Source organism: Callithrix jacchus, chromosome 8, assembly GCF_049354715.1.
Source record: "Callithrix jacchus isolate 240 chromosome 8, calJac240_pri, whole genome shotgun sequence".
NCBI lineage: Eukaryota > Metazoa > Chordata > Mammalia > Primates > Cebidae > Callithrix > Callithrix jacchus.
This window is the reverse complement of record NC_133509.1, coordinates 36,534,284-36,554,822: the sequence shown is the minus strand read 5'-3', so window position 1 is coordinate 36,554,822 and position 20,539 is coordinate 36,534,284. Positions and strand designations below refer to the sequence as shown.

At 40.6% G+C, this 20,539-nt stretch overlaps 1 protein-coding gene across 18 annotated transcripts in view; it reads left to right on the top strand.

Annotated features, from left to right (window-relative positions):
- Positions 1 to 4,889: 4,889 nt before the first annotated feature.
- CEP152 (centrosomal protein 152) overlaps positions 4,890 to 20,539 on the top strand; it is an 82,906-nt gene continuing 67,256 nt past the window's right edge. For 15 of the 18 annotated variants that reach the window (XM_078334213.1, XM_035259613.3, XM_035259614.3 and 12 more), the window contains exons 1-2: positions 4,890 to 4,997; positions 10,531 to 10,624. In XM_078334213.1, coding sequence (XP_078190339.1) covers positions 10,538 to 10,624 — 87 coding nt within the window. In that variant the 5' untranslated portion in view covers positions 4,890 to 4,997; positions 10,531 to 10,537. Of the gene's footprint in view, positions 4,998 to 5,178; positions 5,309 to 10,530; positions 10,625 to 16,429; positions 16,559 to 20,539 lie in introns of those variants that run through there. The other 3 variants (XM_035259616.3, XM_035259606.3, XM_035259610.3) reach the window with 3 other exon arrangements.

Below are 20,539 nucleotides of genomic sequence, written 5' to 3'. Positions count from 1 at the left end.
TTTGCCATGTTGGCCAGGCTGGTCTCAAACTCCTGACCTCAGGTGATCCACAGGCCTCAGCCTCCCAAAGTGCTGGGATTGCAGACGTGAGCCACCATGCCCTGCCCTGATATATATTATTTTAAAGTTGCTCTAGAAAAAGTGAAAATATTTAAAGTAGTTAACACTATACAGAGTTGGTTTAACCACACAATTCACAATAAACTTACTTGATATTGATGAAGCCAAACAAACATAGTTAATAAGTAAGTAGGAATAACAGCTCTTAAAGACGACTTCCTGTGGGAATAGTGCTATTAACAGCCTCCTTCCAAAACTGGGAATTCCAATTACCTTCTACTGCACATGAGCAGGAATGGTGTAATACTGCAGATCCAAATGGTGAGTGATCATTCTTGATAAAGCCAAATAATGCACTCATTTTAATTTACAAATTCTCAACATTAGTGACTTCCTATATCTTACCTGGTGGATTTCTAGTTGTGTGTAAAAATAAAAAGCTATATATTTGCAAACTATTTGCCTATGAAAATGGAAGAAATGGCTTGGGCATTTGTATAATTTAATAGCCCATCAGAAAGACTCTTGAGGTACAATAGTGTGCCATGGCCCTATTTGGAGAATCACTGGTCTGGACTTTTCAACTATAATCACTAGAAATGTATCTCAATCGTGAATGTTTGGTTGCCAAAAATGTAAGCCTACCTTTATTACCTTTCTAGCACTACTGTAACTAGTACAACAAACAGCAGAAGTTCATTCTCTCACAGTTCCGGAAGCTAGAAGTCTGAAACCAAGATGTTGGCAGGGCCATGCTCTCTCCAAAGGCTCTCGGGAAGAATCCTTTCTTGTCTCTTCCAGCATCTGGTGGCCCCAGGTGTTCCTTGGCTTATGGTAATCTAACCCCAATTACCACCTTTACCTTAATATGGCTGTCCTCTCCCTGTGTGTCTCTTTGTGTTCTTTCTTTTTATAAAGACACCAGTCATTAGACTTAGGGCTGATAGCATTATAGATGGCACTTCCATGATGGCATTGCTTTAACCTGATAGCTTTGACACCAAAAAAGAGGAAAAAGGAGAAACGATGGTTTAGCATTCTGGATTAAACCAGATGAGCTCATATTAAACAACTGTATCAGCAAAAACCATATTTCCAAATAAAGTCATATTCTGAAGTTTCAGGTGGACATGAAATTTTAAGGGACAGGATTCAACCTCTACAATGACCTAAGCCAGCTCAAGTCAGTTATCACAGAATCCAAGGAAAAGCTAAACTGTCCACTTTTCAAAGTGTAGGAACCAGATAGATCCATGGCTTTCAGTGGCAAAGGTTGATCTTCAGTCTAGGGTCTATCAAATATATGACACAGCCATGGAGGCAGCATACTTCCCATGAAATACAGACAAGTGTTATAAAAGTCTCCTTCTCCTCTGTATGGCCACCACCTTGTTCAATTTTGTGGAATCTTAGTTATCTGGGAAGGGAATAAGTTTGGCCCAGCTTGGGTCTAGTATTCCTGCTCTGATTCAGTCAAGTCTGGCCAGGACTGTGGGTGATAGGATGGTGGGGGTGGTGAGGTCACAATGCCTATGAGCAGGAGCAGATTCTGTGAGAAGGGGCTTGAGCAGAGCAGGCATTTTGACCCACATGTCAATATTAAATGATCCCAGCACAGTGCTTGGCACAAAGTAGATGTTCCCAAAATACTGTTGGATGAATTATAAATAATGATCTGATCTTCCTTGGTTCTTTCCAAGTACTCCTGTTCCATCTCTAGCACTTACTGTTTTTGTCCTGTTCTCATGAAGCCATATCCCTTGTGTAGACCCTTGTTTGTCCTATTCCATAAGCTCCTGTTGCCCTTGGCACACAGTCACCCTTGTCTTTCTCTGCCATCCACTCCCAGAACACCTTCCTGGTTTTTCCTTGCTACCTCAGACCCCCGTGGGTACTCTAGTCCAACAAGCCATAGTACATAGAAAGACAATAATGTGTTTTCATACAATCTCATCTCATTTTTTTTTTCTGCCCACAAACCTGAGAAGTAGGTATTATCATCCCTATTTTCAGATAAGGACTTTGAGGCTTTTGAGGGTTAAATTGTTATGGACAATGCGAGTATGTAGGAGAGCTGGGACTTGAACTCAGATCTTCTTACTCTAAGTTCTGTGTTCCTTTGAGGAAAGTACTCCTTGATGATAGCACTTTGGATAGCACACCTGTGGTGGCATTGCTTTGACCTGATAGCTTTGACACCAAAAAGGAGGAAAACAGGAGAAATGATGGTTTAGCTTTACCTTTAGAAACGCTTGTTAGTAGGAGGGACCCCATCTCATCAACAAGGTGACATTTTCCCTTGAAATGTCTCACCCAGTACATAGGCGTGCCCATTTAAAACATTCAAAGCAAACATTGAGCCAACGTTTTACAAGTAATCTTTTGTCCAGCATTTGAGATCCTTGGCAGATCTTTTCTTCCTCCACACTTGCCTTTGTTACTCCAGAATGCCTCTGTCTGCTTGTGTTTCTTTGGACATTTGATTCATTCCTTGTGCATACTATTACCTGACCTCTGTAGAACACCTTTCCTATTCTCCCAGGCTTCAAGCTCTTCTATGGAATACCTCTTTCCTGCCTACTTTTCCAGACTTACCTCTCAATGTAAGATTTTTGCACTTTTGCTGGTCTGGCCTTCAAATTGCATTCATGCCAGTCAGCTGGCCTGTTGAGCTGTCTCCTCCTCTTCTTCCTCAAACCTGCTTTGATAGATTCATTCTTAAGTGTTCACTTTCCCTAGAATTATTGCCTATTGTACTCTTATTACATTTAGTAAACATTATCTTTCTATGTAAGTGTCTTGTAACTCAGAGTGTTGGTACCTTGAGTATAGGGGTCCTGCCCTGCACCTAGGTCAGGACTTAAAACAGGATAGGTGATCAAAGAAAATTTAGTTGAATATATTCATAACTCCACCAAAAACCATTTTTAGAGGCATGGCAGGATGGGAGGTTGATTGATCCTTATTTCCCCTCTTTGTCCCGTATATGCTAGTCTCACTAACATTTTGTATGTAGTGATAAGTTCTGGGTTTGGAGATAAAGGACCCGGTTTCAAATTCTGTCTGCCTTGTATAAGCTGTGTAGCCTTGGACAAGTCACTTAATTTATTTTTAAGTAAGTTTCTTCAACTGGCAAATGGAGTAGGAATACCTGTCCTAGCCGCACCCCCACCTCCACACACAGTGTTGTAGTGAAATCCAAATGAGATAATGCTTGTGAAATAATTTACCCATCTGTAAAGCACTGTGTGAGAGATTATAAACACTCCTTCCTCATGTGCCTCCCCCCCCACACCTTTTATGCTTTCATCCTTCTAAGAAGCAGTAGTTTGTGCATAGGGATCACCTGGCATTCTTGCTGTGGCACTCCATCACAACCCACACAGGATGCAACATACAGCTTACGGATTGACTTCAGTGGGATGTGAAAGTGGAAAGTGCATCTAGTTCTCACTAAGATGCCTTGGCTCAGATTCAACAAATGCCATTTACTTGAATGCTTCTTATTTGCTTGTTCTGCTCCCCCCACGCCAAAATCTTTATCTATTTGTCCATTTATTCATTTACTCATTTAGCGCAATTGTTTTGAGTGCCTACCAGGGTCATGAAACATGTTAGATTCCCAAGATATTCACATGGTCCTGAGTGTGACAGACACACAAAAACTACTTATAGTAGATATAAGAACTATAATAAGATATATAGGATACACTGTATACACAGGTAGGAAAAATCTTTTCTGCGAAGTGAGGGAGTGTGTGTCATGAAAGGCTTCAAAGGAGGTGCTAGTCTATCTTGAAAACTGAGTAGGTGAAGAAGGTAGAGGCAATGCAGGTGAAAGAAACAGCTTAAGAAAAAAAATCGCCGTGGGAACCATTGTTAATTCAGCTTGTAAGATTAAATTACCTGTTGTTTGTCAAACCCGGTACCAGTTTATGGGGTTACAGGGGTCAGTGTAGGCATCATGGGGGGTGGATGGTGAAGTAGCAAAGGAAAACTAGACACATTATGAAGAGCCTTGAACAGCCATTTTACCCTACGCCAGTACATGTAGAAAAGGGTTGAAAGGATATGGGAACCTGCCGCCACCAATGCCTTGATTATTCACTGGAACCCTTTCAACCAGAGAAGGTAGATACAGTACTGGGCTTTACTGAGGACTGGGTGGCGCTGTCTTTAGGGGCAGGTTAATAATATACACCTAAGTGACAAGAACACTCACGCCCGAGGACATTAGACTAGTGAATAGACAAGTGGAAAAATGTGTCATCTTATCAGTAATTATAAAGAAGCAAAAATGTAAACAAAGCGGCACCTAATAAGGTAGAAGACAAAGTAAAACATCTACGGCTGTTAGGTAATGGGGAAGCAGGCGTCTTAGAAAACAAGAAGGGCAAATGCAAAAACCTCTAAGGCAAGAGTTCGGTGGGGAGTCTACAGGATTCTTTGTGCTGAAGCGCAAGAGGCACGAGTCACCGCTGCGGTCTCCGGTACCAAAGGGGCGAGGGGTCCCCTAAGGCCGGTGAGTCGGCGTCTCTAGGCAACCGATCTTCCCGCCCACTCCAGAGTGACTCCCCCCCCCCCGTAATTGGCTCACGAATTCACCAATGGGCGCAAAGGGGAAGCTTCCCGCCACCTCTGGCGCCCGCTTTCAAACAGCCGTACTTTGCAACTGCAGGCGGACTTCTCAACCAAGCTTGAGGAAGGCGGAGACTTCTGCCTCCTCGCCCTGCCCCGAGCAGACACGGCTCCGCCCACCGGGCGAGCTTCTAGTCGGCGATTGAAGGAGGCAACTGTTCCTTAAGGGCTTCCGCTCCAAGGGTTCGGTTGTGACTAGGAAGGAGCCAGTGGACTAGAGCCAGGGAAGGGGGTTTGCTAGAAGCTGGTCTTCCGCTAGGTCTAGAGTTTCCTCGCGGTAACAGCCTCCGTGGCCTCCGGTGAGTTCTGATTCACGAGTGGGCTTGGAGCTGGGGTTAGAGGAGTTGCGGGTTCCTCGGGATCCTAGCTGAGGCTTCCCAGGGGGCGGACCTGCCCCCTCCCCAAATCCCTCTTTGGTGGACTGCCCGCAGGCTGCGGGCTCAGCTTTTGCCTTTAACGCGTCATTTAGACCTCTTCATTCCTCCAAGATCCTACTTAGAAGTGACATACAGGAAGCCCGCCTCGTCTCTTCTCCAGGCTGCTGGGGCCGCCCTGAGACCCTACCCTGCGGACCCTGCCTTTGTCACCCTGGCGTCACACCTGGCTCACAGTGGGTGCTCTGTGCACGTGTGTTGACCTAGTACAATTGACGCTGGCACTCAAAGCCAGCAGCCCCGGAGATCCTGGGCCCCGTGCAGCTTTGGTCATATTTGTAGTGCCGTGGCTGAAGCCAAACAGTTCCTTAAGGTCATTCGGTCAGCCTGTGGTGGATGCTATTGTGTATTAGCATTACTCGCTCTGCTCTCTGGGCAACTTGAATCAATTTGTCCAAAGTGCTGTCATTAGCACTGGTCACAAGTTGTGTGATCATTTGTTTATATGTCTGTTTTATTTCCCTCCATCATGTCCTGTTAAACTTTGTCATCTTGAACAGTGCTTGGTAACTTGTCGAATGAATCAATAGGCCGCCCCCACCAGGTGTTGCAAGTCTAAACCGGGTTACGCGCTCTGGCTATTTCCATTCTAGAAAGGTAGTTATGTCAGCAAGTAAGAATTTCCCAACTAGTGCAATTCTTAGAAACCCCTTTTGTGGGGGTTTACAACCCTTTCTATATCGTAGTCATGTACTCGAGTCTATTTAAGCCTAGTATCACCATATACCTTCATAAAGTGCGACAATCTATATGCACTCCCTAGACAGGTGAATGCACTTAACTAAAGAGAAGCTGAAGTTGAAGCTATAAGAAAAACATAAGAAATACAGTCTGAAAGTGCAAAAAAGTGGCTAATTCTATGGGGGAACATGCTTGGGAGGGCATCTTCAAGGAGGGTGACACTTTTGTTCCCTGAGAGGTTGCATTATTTGAAGTGACATTTCTCATAGGTTGCACATTCACCTTTTCTCAGATATGCAGAATCCTCTTGATTCCCTTAACCTTTTCTGTAGCTAGCAGACTCCTATTCATCAATAATAATGTTACGATAGTAATAAAACTAGAATGTATTGATTGGTATATAGTGCTAATTATTTATATTATCTTGTGACTCCTCAGAACCAATCTTTGACATGGATACTGTTTTTACCCCCATTTCATTAACGTAGAAGCAGAAACAGTTTGCCCAAGATTTCACAGCTGATAAATAGAAGAGCCAGAACTGAGCCTAGGTTGTCTGAATGAGTGCCCTAGTTCTTACAGCCATATTATGTCCTTTAAGATTTATTTCTAATCTAAAATCCGTTTTTTTCTGTAAAACTTCTCTAAGCTATCCTTTCTTCTTAGGAAAAGTTAATTTGTGCTTTGTACTTTGATCTTCTACAGAATTTATTACAATATGTTATTGTAACTGTTAGTTTATCTCAGTGGCTGTCCAAGAGAGGATGAGCAGAGACAACTTCTTATGGCTAGTACCATGTCTTAGATGCATCTAGGATATGATCTGGAACACAATAGCTATTCAATAAAATTTCATTGAAATAATGAATGTATATAGGTAACATACCTATATCATATTCAGTCAGCAGATACTTGTTGTGTGCCTACCATGTGCAAGGCGAAGGCGGCAGACACATTTTAATTCTGCCTTCAGGGTGCTTATAGTTTATTAGATGAGGCAAAAACAGTGCTACTTTTGCTTTGTAATCTTTTGTCCAACTAAATACCCATTGGTTTTGTTGCAAGGAGGGCAGAGAAAAAAACCGGGACAACAAAAGGAATGCTGGGTCAGAGCATCCATCTGAGTGTAACAACAGGACACCCTTTTTATAGTCTTGTTAAGGGTTCAGAAAAAGTTATCTAGGAAGAACGTCTACCAGACTGCTACTGAAAAGGAAAACCAAAACATACTGTACACTTATTCTGCATCTTGATTTCTTAAGTGATCAGCCTTGAGTCAATAGATATAAAAATATTTCATTATTTTTACTGTATTGTATTGACAAATTCATAGTATTAACAAATTAATTCAAAAATGATTTTACTAGTGCAAATGTTCATTTTTTTACTAGTGCAAATTAATTCATTATTGACAAATTCAAAAATAATTTTACTAGTGCAAATGTTCATTTTCAACATATTGATATTGATAGTTTTCAAGATGGTTTAGCAGTTCATATTTTCACCAGCAACTCATGAGTTACAAAATACAAAATAGTCACCACTGGGTGATAACAAATTTTTTTGTTCAATCTAGTGGTTGAAAATGGCATATTGTTGTTTAAATGACGCTTCTTTGAAACATCATGAGCGTAAGCATCTTTTCAAGCTTATTGATTTATACTTCTTAAAATAAAATGTCAGTCGCCCAGTTTTACATTGGATTTTCTCATTTCTTTGTAAGAATTCTATATTGGGACTTTGTCATATGCTTTGGAAATATTTTTCTCATTCTCATTTTTTCTGACATTGTTGGTCATGTATTTTTTCATACATAATACTTGACTTGTTAATGATTGTCTTTTGCCTTATACAAAATTTTATTTTTTTTTCGTGATTAGGTTTCCATCACATTTTTCTTTATGGCTTTTGGGTTTACTATCTTACTTTTTTTTTTAGGGCAGTCTCTTCTGTTGTTCTAAATATTGCAATAAAGTCTGAGGCAATTCTCCTGCCTCAGCCTCCTGAGTAGCTGGGATTACAGGCATGCAACACCATGCCTGAGCTAATTTTGTGTTTTTAGTTGGGATGGGATTTCTCCATGTTGGTCAGTGATAATGAGTGGTGATTAATAAAGTATTAGCTTGTAAGTCTTGTTTTAAGTATGTATTACCTTTTTAGTATATATATATTTAACCACAGTAAGTTGATCAGATTTCCCTTTATATCTGAAATCATTTCTTAAAGTCCCTTAAAGTTTATTCTTCTCAAAAGGAAAACTCATTTATACCTTTTCTTCAGTGGGGGAGATTTTGGTCTTTTTAGGTATTTTTAGATGTCTTCTTTAATGACATGGTTTGGATTTAAAATAACATTAAAGATATATACTTTGATCTTTTACATTTTATTTATTTTTGAGACAGAGTTTCGCTCTTGTTGCCCAGACTGGAGTGCAATGGCGTGATCTCAGCTCACTGCAACCTTTGCTTCCTGGGTTCAAGCGTTTTTTCTTCCTCAGCCTCCTGAGTAGCTGGGATTACAGGCATACAGCACTATGCCTGGCTAATTTTGTATTTTTAGTAGAGATGGAGTTTCTCCATGTTGGTCAGGCTTGTCAGGAACTCCCAACCTCAGGTGATCCTTGGCCTCCCAAAGCACTGGAATTACAGGCGTGAGCCACCACACCGGGCCTTCTCTTTACTTTGAAAACAACAAACACCATGTAGAATTATTCTTTATCTGAGGAAAAGTAACTCTCTGTTTAAAATATTAATAGCTACATTTTTAGCAATAGGCTCTTATAAATCTTAACGTTCTTTTTCAATAATCAGCATCAATTGATGGCAGACTAATAAAGGATTGGAACAAACCTCTTTTCTTTAACTTAATGAAGGAGAAATTAACCCCAGTTCCATATTTTGTCTTGTATTTATAGTTAAATGCAAGAGAGGTAGAAGACACAGAATTCAGAAGCAGAAAGGATTATTTCTGCCTGGAGGATTCAGGAATGTCGTTAAGGTCCAGCTTAATTTAATCTCTTTTAAGGAGATGTGCTTTAGTTGGGCTAGTATTTTCATTATCTATACATAGTGTTCTGTAGGCAAGTCCACTTGCAGTAGTGGAAAAAAATCTAGAGACATGAGACTGTGTGTTTTCCTTCACCGTTTCTCCTATGTTATAGGCTCTTTACCATACTTATATCTTTGTCTTATGTTGATACACAAAATGATAGTTACAGATAGATTTATTTTCCTCGATATGCATGTCTCTTCCCCCTTGATCCCTGGCACAAGCGTAGAAAGGAGTAGGTGTGGTCTGAGAAGCAGAGGCTGGAGGGTTTTAAGTTGATATGAAGAGTCTGAGTTGATATAAGTTGAAGCGTAGGGACCAGAGAGGAAGGGATTAGAAGGTAGACTGCAAATTAGAGGATGGCTAAGAAACATAACTTGGTCTTTGAAATACAAAAATTTGACCACTGAAGTTCATAACATTTTCTTTTCACATTTTAATATCTACAACATAGACGGCGTCCTAAAATTAGTGTTATGTCAAAATTTTAGTGGCTGCATCTTGTTCCTACTGCTACAAATGGAACTGCATCATAGAATCAAAGAAATCTTAGATCTGATGAAATGGGATGTGGTCTGCTCTAGAGCTACTGGCTTCCATAAAAGCTTGTGATATAGTTCTTAACTGTTAAGACGAGAGCACTAAGTTCTTTATGGTACAATGGATTTGCATTACTGTGTCTCTGTGCTTCTGATTTGACTTCCAGCTGAATGATATTTTAGGAGCTTGAAAGGTGTAGAGAATGAGTTGTGGCTCAGGCTCACATCCAAGTGCATTTCATTGGCATGAACAACAGTGGACTGAATAGAGGGCAGTGTGAGGCCAGGTAATTGATGACACCTGCCTAGTTTTTTTTGTTGGGATTATTTGGAGCGAAGTTCTGAGGAGTTTGTGTGTAGTGTCAGGATCCCTAAGTATAATTTAAATCAGCAGCAGCTTTTTTGACGGTAAGTAGTTGAAAACCCATTTCCTGCTGCTGCTTCTGCTGCAGCAGTGACTGCTCCCCAGGGAACTCTGGCTGTTGCTTTTGGAATTGGAAGTCCACAGTGGTGTAGCTTCACAGCCCTCTCTTCTGTTTTTCCTGAGTATATTGCCAGAAGCTGATTTTATCAAGCTTAAGAGAAGGACATTTAAGACTTATATTTTGTTGTGTGCTCTATGGAATTTACTGGATTGTAAATGGTTTCTGGGTAGCAGTCATTCACTCATGATTTAGGAGCCCTTTTTTGTGAAGCATGATATTTGGATTTCTGGTATTCAAAAAAAAGCAATTAGGATACTACCTGTGCCATGTTTAATATAGCACATCTGAAATCTTGTTTGAGCTTAAGATTTTTACATCTGGCACATTTCTAGTTTATTATTATTGTCATCTTATTTTTCATATGGGCAAAAATCTTACGGTTTTAACTTACACTTTTCAGACCACTAGAAAGGTCTGTTCATGGTGTTATTACCTATTTGCATTTTTTCTTTTCCATGAGTTGCTGTCATACCGCTATTTTCTATGAATCACAATTATTTGTATTGGCCATAACTGAGTTACACATATTTTCTCCAAGTCTGTTTCTGTCTTTTGACTTTGTGTATGTATGGCATCTCTTATGTAGTTTGTTCTGGGGAGATTTTATGGGATATTCAGAAACCAAACATCTTTCTCTTCCCACAGGAGGACCATGTCATTAGACTTTGGCAGTGTGGCGCTACCGGCACAAAATGAAGATGAGGAATATGACGAAGAGGACTATGAAAGGGAGAAAGAGGTAAATTGTTAAAAACTGACCCTAAACCCGATCTTTAACAAATTTTATTTCCTGATCAAAATCATACCATCTTGTGTCATTTTGAAGGGATTTGAAAGTTTTTTTAAAACAACCCTAAAACCTGCTTGTTATTTAGACTAAAAAAGTGGATAAGTGGAATGCTTCTATTTTCAAGACAAGAATAAAACACAACTGTGAATGATGCCATCAGATAAATGGTTAAAATTTTCTTTTCGTTTAGGAGGTAACGGTTGCCTTTGGAAGTGAAAGGTTAGATTCTAGGTGCCTGTAACATTGCCATGAGCCAGTCTGACAAGGGTCTTTCCTTTGGAAGTGAAAGGTTAGATTCTAGGTGCCTGTAACATTGCCATGAGCCAGTCTGACAAGGGTCTTTGCTTTGGATAGTTTACATCCTAGTGGAGGCAGACAATAAACAAGTGATGAAAGTAATTTGAGTGAGTGATAATTTATCATTAATAAATGACAGTAAACACACTGGAGTGCTATGAGAGCAATTGGTAGGGGATTGCTGTAGATGGGGTGGTGAGGGAAGGTCTCTAAGAGGAGGCAATATTTGAGCTGAGACTTGACTCATGAGAAGGAACCAGCCATGCAGAAGCCTGAGGAAGATCATTCTAGGCCAAAACACCAAGGAGTGTAAGCTGGGGAGTTGGGAAGAGACCCCATGTTATCTGTGGAGCAGCCAGAAGGCCATGGTATTGGTTATATATGAGCCAGTGTTGGGTGGTAGATCATGGAAAGCCATGATAAGGTGTTTCTATTTTATTCTAAGAGCAATGGGAAGGCAGTAGAGGATTTTAAGGAAAAGTGATATCATATTTTTGAAGATTTTTCAGAAGTCTGTATGGTCAATAGATTATAAAAAGAAATGAATAAAGGAGAGATCATATTATTTATATATAAAGTGTTTAGCAGAATTCTTGGCACATAGTAAGTGTTCAGTAAATGGTGGCGATAGTAATAGTAGCAGTAGTAGTGTTATTGGTGGAAGTCAGTTTACTTGTTTTGGTTGTTTTTAGTGTAAGTCCAATTTCTTGATTGCCTATGACCAAAGGCTTCTTTTGTCCTGACACTGTGTTTTATATGACCCATTTTCTAATATGTAAAGAAATCTTTCTAAATCATTATTGGAGACCATTAGTATTAACAGGAAGCAAAGAATAGGGTCAATTGACTGATGCTCATGTAGCTGGCAGTAGAATTATGGTAGTGATAGAAAACTGGCAACTTGCTGGATTTGGTTCATAGGCAGGTATTGTTTGGTTGCAGAGTGCTTTTAAAAAAATTGAATCCGTATTTGAAGATTGGAAAATTTTATGCAGCGCTGCAGAGTCTGGCTTATCTAAAAACATCCAAAGCCCTGGCCACACCTGGCCTCTATTTGCACATGGCAGCAGGCAGGCTGGAGCTGAGCAGTGGCTCTCCTTCCCCAGCTGGCCACGGTCCCCACTTCTCACACAGACATGGGCTTATGCACTCAGACCTGCCTGCTTCACTCTGGTAAATTCTCTGCCAGGTCCCCGAGGGCATTTGAGTTTATGACCCCGGTGAGAGTTTCTGGATTTTGGCAGCGCCTCTCACAACAATTGTTGTGGCAAGGATGGGAATGAGGATTTTCTGTTACTTGGAACCTGCCGCATGAGGTTTTCATGACTGCAGTGGCTTGGATAGTTGCCTGGGGTTTAGCCACTGGGATTCTTGATAGGGTCAGTTTAAGAAATCATTACTGTAAAGAAGAAAAAAATATTTTGACAGGTGATTTTTCACTGGGAAAGATATTAGAGAGCTAGGTAGGGTATTAGGGAGCTCATAATGCCAGTGTATTGTGTGGTTAAAATTTTAAAAGAGATATTAGTTAAGGAGGTGATTAATTCTAGATACTGTAGAAAATAGCTATTTGGGATCACCTCTTTTATAGATTGTATGCTGGGATAGAGAATTTCAGGGGGAAAGTTGTTTTTAAAAGATCAATGATCTAAGAATGAGTATTTCTAGCAGAGTGGAAGGATATATAGCTAAATTGACTCTAATATCACGATTATGGTTAAATTTGTAAGAAACTTCATGTGAATAAAAATATTTCTATTTAAAAAAAATTGCTGCAAGGGAAAGAGTGAGATTAGAGGCCAGAGAGGTTCAGATTTCAGTAACAAACTTCAGAACTTCACAAATCTTCAGCTGTATGTATACGTTGTCACTGCAAGTTAGAGTAATAAATTGGGTGATGAAACCCAAGCTTGCATGCACATCCAGAAACCTTTATAAACATCTCAGTCTTCCTGACCCTGCAATAGCCGAGCAGTTCACAGCCTTAAGAGATTAAAGAAAAAAAGCTCTTTTTTTCCTGTCTACCTTGTTGGTATCTTTGGGACTGTGGCTTTGGGATTACAGCTAGGTTATAAGTGTTAGCAGTGGGCTAATGCATATTGCTTTCTCTACTTAGTGAATGACTTTGTGTTCAATTTGCTGACATAGGAGGAATGCCTTTATCCCTGATGATGTGCTATAAGGCTTACCAGGCATACTGCATCTGACTCATAGTCTGTCTGCTCTGCTAAGGGTTTGTAAGAGCCTCTCTTGGTACATGGTTGGATAGTCCTGATTTTCACTCTCTGGGATGAAAGGCCAGTTGCTAATACAGCATGTTTTTCCAAGCTGTGTAATTTTGTTGTTTTGGTGCCAGTTGGGACTTTGTCCTCATATGCCCATATCCCAGTGAATACACCATTCCAACCTTTATGCCATCGTTATGAGCAGATTTACAATTATAATTTTGCCTTTTCCGTTTCTATTCTCTCCGTCGTTTGCATTGAAGATGAAATGGAGAAAGTGCCTTTAACATTCGGAAAAAGGAAAGCATTTAGTAAATAAGTTCTTCAATATTTAGAGGATATTTAGACCAGTGGAATTTTAAGCCACAGATCATCACTGATAGATCATCACCATATTTTGCAAAACAAAAAAAAAACAAGAATTTTGTTGAAAAGTCTTATAATCTATTTCTAAAGTGCTACAACTCTTAATGGTACATTAGTAAAAGTTGGCCCACTGGGGGTCAAGGCATAAAGGCATAGCAGAGAGGTATATAAGCCACAGCTTCTCACAGTGTTTCAGCTGAATCTCCATCTCTGAAAAATAGTCAACAGAGCAGATTAGGGTGCAGATCAGTGAGGTTGATGACATCATAGAGATACGTAGCTTGTCAGTTAATATAAATTAATTGTCACACATTACTTCTGTTTCTCCTGACTTCCTGGAGCACATTACTTTCTTGTACTGTTTGAGAGCTGCTGATGGTAGTTGTCCTTCTTGTTAAGAAGGAGATCTGATCCAAAGCAGACTTTTCCTTATAAAGCTGTCTCAGAAAAGAATTCAGAAGCTCTTGTATTAACTCATTTATAATGTAACAATGTGACTGCAAAGATACTTTTCAGCTTAAGTCACTATACCTTTTGATTTCACAGTTGGATATTGCAGAGATATAGTTTTCTTTCTTTCTTTCTTTCTTTCTTTTTTTTGAGACCGAGTCTCACTCTGTTGCCCATACTGGAATGCAATCATGTAATCTTGGCTCACTCCCCATCCTGGGTTCAAGCAATTCTCTTGCCTCAGCCTCCTGAGTATCTGGGATTAGAGGCATGTGCCACCATGCCCGGCTATTTTTTTTTTTTTTTTTTTGCATTTTTAGTAGAGATGGGGTTTGGCCAGGCTGGGCTTGAACTCCTGACCTCAGATGGTCCACCTGCCTCAGCCTTCCAAAGTCCTGGGATTATAGGCATGAGCCACCATGCCCAGCCCCAGATAAAGTTCTTTTTGTAATAGGAATGCTTGTTATAAGCCTTTTAGTTGTTGGGAAAGCCACAGCTTAAGGAAGATTGTTATTTTGGACTCTCACAGTCAGCTGGAGTAGACATGTACTTTCTGCAATGTCACCAGAAGTAGCTCTGCGATTGTTGTTGGTTCCATGTAGTAAAATTCTCCATTTATATATGTATATATACTGGAGCTGGTGATTTGGGGCATAAATACTTGGTAATCTATATCAAGATAATATTTGCTGATGATATATCATTTAGTGATGATGGGCCATTTAGTGATGGCATATTTGAAAATGATCTTGAGTAGAAAGGTGAATAGTTTAAGTAGCAGGTGGCAGATAGAAACTTCACCTGGCAATACTGACTTCGTTTATATATTGGTAGCTCTTTAATAGAATAGTAAATCTTCATTTAGCTTGGCATCATGTATTTTAGAGGCAAGGTTTCCATTGCATTTCTTTCACTTTGTAACTGCCTTGTTTGATGTAATTATGGAGCATTTTGATATTTTGTTTCCACTAGAGGGAGTTGTAAAGCTAGTATTTGTTTATATTTAGCGTGTATCCATGAAAGCATTATTTAATAATTCGTATTTTAAAATATCAGAATCTTTTTAGAAGTGCACTTATGAGGTCACCTGTTCCAAGGGAATATGACTGTTAGGTATTCCATTTGCTACCGTTTCTCTTGGGAGAAGATTATTGTGTGGTTTGTAATTTGAGGCCTCTTGCTTTCATGAATGTTGGGGATTACAGGCTCTGAAGATAATCTGTTTAGTTAATTTAAGCTGAAAATCCTAATGAAAGGTTTACATGTTCTTTGTTTTACATTTACCCTTCATTGTAGGCTTTTGTATGTTCTACATGGGTTATTGCAAAGTGTTTTGTTAACAAAGTTCTTTGAGTCAGATGCGTTCTTCTTTTTTCTTTTTAAGAAAGAAATGTGAAGTAGAAAGGGAGAGGAATTTATAGAATGATTCTGAATTTATTTCATTTGAAGCATTAAGAGTGGCAAATTATCTTTTTTTCTAGGGAAGTTATCTGTTAAATTTTTAAACTCAGTTAATACACAATAATAGCCTATTGAGATTGATGCTTGCAGCCAAAAATTCAATCTGATGAATTTTAAATTAATGAGTGGGATTAAATTTTATCATTTATAAGGATTGTTATTTCTGTTCTTGACTCTGTATTTGGAAGTTTGATAGATCTTTAATGAGGAAAATTTACAGTTTCTAAAAATCTCTATTTGGCAACATGCATAGCTAGATATGGCAGTTTTGTGTTTTATTGCATAGAGTTCAGTGACCAAAACGCAATTTGACAGTGTGTATGAGGAGGGTACACTTTGATCCTGGGAAATGGAAACATTGGAGGTGGGATTTTGTTTCTGAACGGCTTATTTAGGAGGACTTCACTTTATTAAGCTCTCCTCTGCCCTGAACTTAAAGAAGCCAGGGAATGTGACCCAGCTATGCCAAAGAACTTGATGGATAAATTTTTTGAAGATGAATTTTATAATGGCATCTGTGGATGCTCATTTTGTGGTATTGCAAAGAAAGCTACAATAACTGCTGAAGGTTTTTGTTATGCAGGTTTTTGTTTTTGTGCTGGGGGTGGGGTGGGGGGGGGGAATGTACTCTTCAGATGTCCCTGTCAAGGCGCCCCTGAATTATAAAGTTATGAACCTGAACCTCATTGAAGATTTAGAAGAAAATATTCTTTCCGTTCAGGAGTCTTTACTTGCTGTAAGTATAAAAGATTTGCTTTATTTTTCCTGGTGTAACATGTAGGGGTAGTCTTTTTCCTTAAAGCAGTGATGCATAATTATAGACAACAGGTGATACTACTTTTAAAAAACCTCATAGATGAGATTTTTTCCTTTAGTGCATTTGCTTCTTTATAGAATTGCTTTGCAATCTTTCATTTGAGGCATGTAGTATACAAATATGTCGATGTGTTCTGTTTTGTTTTTCAGGTTGTATCTTTTGTATTTTTTGTTTTTTATAACTCTCAGTCAACACACTTATTGACTCAACACATTTGAGAATATGGCTAATTCTCAAAATGATTTTTCAAGTACTTTGCATGTGCAGGTGAGCAATAAATGAGGGTCTTGTGTGTTAATGTTAGCATTAAACAGATTTAACGATCAAGGTAACTCTTCAGTGGAGAAAATATCTTTCTCCTGTTGAATCTTTAGAAAACAAATGGATTGAGAAAAACTTAAAAAAAAAATCCATCCAGTGAACATCAAAAATATGGAATGAGGAAGTATTCCCACCCACCCCTAACATATTCTATTCCCATTTACAAGTTTTATTTCACCAAAGTTCAGTTAAGAATTTGGGGTAACTTTGGGAGGCCGAGGCGGGTGGATCACGAGGTCAAGAGATCGAGACCATCTTGGCCAACATGGTGAAACCCCGTCTCTACTAAAAATACAAAAAAAATTAGCCGGGCGTGGTGGAATGCGCCTGTGGTCGGTCACAGCTGCCCGGGAGGCTGAGGCGAAAGAATCGCTTGAACCAGAAGGCGGAGGTTGGAGTGAGCAGAGATTGCGCCACTGCACTCCAGCCTGGCAACAGACAAGACTCTGTCTCAAAAAAAAAAGTGGGGGAGGACTTAAGATGGCGCTGTGAGAACAACCCAGGATCGGAGCTCGCGTTGAATCCGCAAACGGTGAGTCAAAGCTGCATTTCCAGACTGATCTTTGTTGCCCACAGAACGGGGAAACTCCCAAGTATAAAAAAGACACGGGACGCCAGGCAGTACATTTGCCTGGCGAAGCCGGCAGCCGGGGCGACGGCGGTCGGCCCTACCCAGCAATCCCCACAGGGCGCGCTTGTCCGGGTGCCCTGTTGAACCGGCAACCTGAGACTTGAGAGGGCTGGACTTGAGACTGAACGAGACTTGGACAGTAGGCCAGCCCAGGGGATTGCAGGAACAGATTGTTTGGGATACCCAGTGGGACGAACAAAACCACGATTTCAAACTATCCCGAGCAGACGGTCCGAGATGCTCTGTGGGGGAGGGGCGTCCACCACTACCAAGGCAACCCGCCCCAACTGAGATACACGCCCACTGCTGACGCAGCCAGCCGTGGCCGAGGCAACCCGCCCCAACTGAGATACACGCCCACTGCTGACGCAGCCAGCCGTTGCCAAGGCAACCCGTCCCTATTGAGATACACGCCCACTGCTGACGCAGCCTGCCGTTGCTGAGGCAACACGCTACAATGAAGAGACTCCGCCGCAGGGCGTGGCGGAGACCACAGCAGAGACTGCAGGAACAGGGCGAATCACACAGCAGGGCGGAGCCTCGGCAGCCAAACAGTGGCTAGTCTGCCTTCTAGCTGGGCAGGACACCTCATCGGACATCCAAAAACAAAGCCCAAACCCCTCAACACAGAGCATTTGAGAGAAAAAAAAAAAGGGTTTTTTAATGAGCTCTGTTGCAGCAGAATCAAACATAGCAGCCTAACAGCCCTGAATGAACAACAGAGCGCACAGCTCAGCAATTAAGCCCCTATAAAGTACAAACTGTCTCCTCAAGCAGCTCCCTGACCCCTCTATATCCAAAAGACTGACATTAGGCAGGCATCATCCTGGGACAAAGATAGCAGAAAAAGAAACTGGTAGCATCCCACGCTGTGCCACAGATGCTAGAGGTGCACCCCAGACAAGCAGGGTCTGGAGCGGACCTCAGCAGTCATACAGCGAAGGGGCTACACTGGTAGAAGGAAAACCAAGCAAAAGAAATACTTCATCATCAACACTCTGGGTGTCCACTCAGAGACCCAATCGAAAAGTCAGCAACTACGCAGACGACCAGCGGACAAATCCACAAAGATGGGAAGAAACCAGCGCAAAAAGGAGGAAAACACCCGAAACCAGAACACCTCGCCTCCTAGAAAGGACCAAAACTCCTCACCAGCAAGGGAACAAAGCTGGACGGAGAATGACTGTGACGAAATGACGGAATTAGACTTCAGAAGATGGATAATGAGAAACTTTTGTGAGCTAAAAGATCATGTATTAAATCAATGCAAAGAAACTAAGAACCTTGAAAAAAGATTTGAAAAAAGATTCGAGGAAATGATAACAAGAATGGATAACTTAGAGAGGAATATGAATGAATTAAAGGAGCTGAAAAACACAATACGAGAACTTCGCGAAGCAAACACAAGTTTCAATAGCCGAATTGACCAAGCAGAAGAAAGAATATCTGAAGTCGAAGACCAACTCAATGAAATAAAACGAGAAACCAAGATCAGAGAAAAAAGCACGAAAAGGAATGAACAAAGTCTCCAAGAAATGTGGGACTATGTGAAAAGACCTAACCTACGTTTGATAGGTGTACCAGAAGGGGACGAAGAGAATGAATCCAAGCTGGAAAATACTCTTCAGGACATCATCCAGGAAAATTTCCCCCACCTAGCAAGACAGGCCAACACTCAAATGCAGGAAATACAGAGAACACCACAAAGATATTCCGCAAGAAGAGCAACCCCAAGGCACATAATCGTCAGATTCAACAGGGTTGAAATAAAGGAGAGAATACTAAGGGCAGCCAGAGAGAAAGGTCGGGTCACCCACAAAGGGAAGCCCATCAGACTCACAGCAGATCTCTCGGCAGAAACACTACAAGCCAGAAGAGAGTGGGGGCCAATATTCAACATCCTTAAAGAAAAGAACTTTCAACCCAGAATTTCATATCCAGCCAAACTGAGCTTCAGAAGTGAAGGAAAAATAAAATCCTTTGCGAACAAGCAAGTACTCAGAGATTTTGTCACCACCAGGCCTGCTTTACAAGAGCTCCTAAAAGAGGCACTACACATAGAAAGGATCAACCAGTACCAGCCATTCCAAAATCACACTGAATGCTAAAGAGCTTCAACATAATGAAGAATCTACAACAACTAACAGGCAAAACAGCCACTTAGCATCAAAATGGCAGTATCAAATTCACACATAACAATATTAACCCTAAATGTAAATGGACTAAATGCACCAATCAAAAGACACAGACTGGCAAATTGGATAAAAATCCAAAACCCATCAGTGTGCTGTATCCAGAAACCCATCTCACATGCAAGGATACACAAAGGCTCAAAATAAAGGGATGGAGGAAGATTTACCAAGCTAATGGAAAGCAAAAGAAAGCAGGAGTTGCAATTCTCATCTCTGATAAAATAGACTTTAAAGCAACAAAGATCAAAAGAGACAAAGAAGGCCATTACATCATGGTAAAAGGATCAATACAACAAGAAGAGCTAACGATCCTAAACATATATGGACCCAATGCAGGAGCACCCAGATACATAAGGCAAGTTCTTAATGACTTACAAAAGGACTTAGACTCCCACACAATAATAGTGGGAGACTTTAACACTCCACTGTCAATACTAGACAGATCAACCAGACAGAAAATCAACAAGGATATCCAGGGCTTGAACTCAGACCTGGAGCAAGCAAACCTGATAGACATTTACAGAACTCTCCACCCCAAATCCACAGAATACACATTCTTCTCAGCACCACATCACACCTACTCTAAAATTGACCACATAATTGGAAGTAAAGCACTGCTCAACAAATGCAAAACAACTGAAATCATAACAAACAGCCTCTCACACCATAGTGCAATCAAGTTAGAACTCAGAATACAGAAACCCACCCAGAACCGCACAGCTTCATGGAAACTGAACAACTGGCTCTTGAATGTTGACTGGGTAAACAACGAAATGAAGGCAGAAATAAAGAAGTTCTTCGAAACCAATGAGAACGAAGACACAACGTGCCAGAACCTCTGGGACACATTTAAAGCAGTCTCTAGAGGAAAGTATATAGCAATAAGTGCCCATATGAGGAGAATGGAGAGATCCAAAATTGACACCCTATCGTCAAAATTGAAAGAGCTAGAGGAGCAAGATCAAAAAAACTCAAAACCCAGCAGAAGACAAGAAATAACTAAGATCAGAGCTGAGCTGAAGGAGATTGACACACGAAAAACCCTTCAAAAAATCAATAAATCCAAGAGCTGGTTTTTTGAAAAGATCAACAAAATAGACAGAC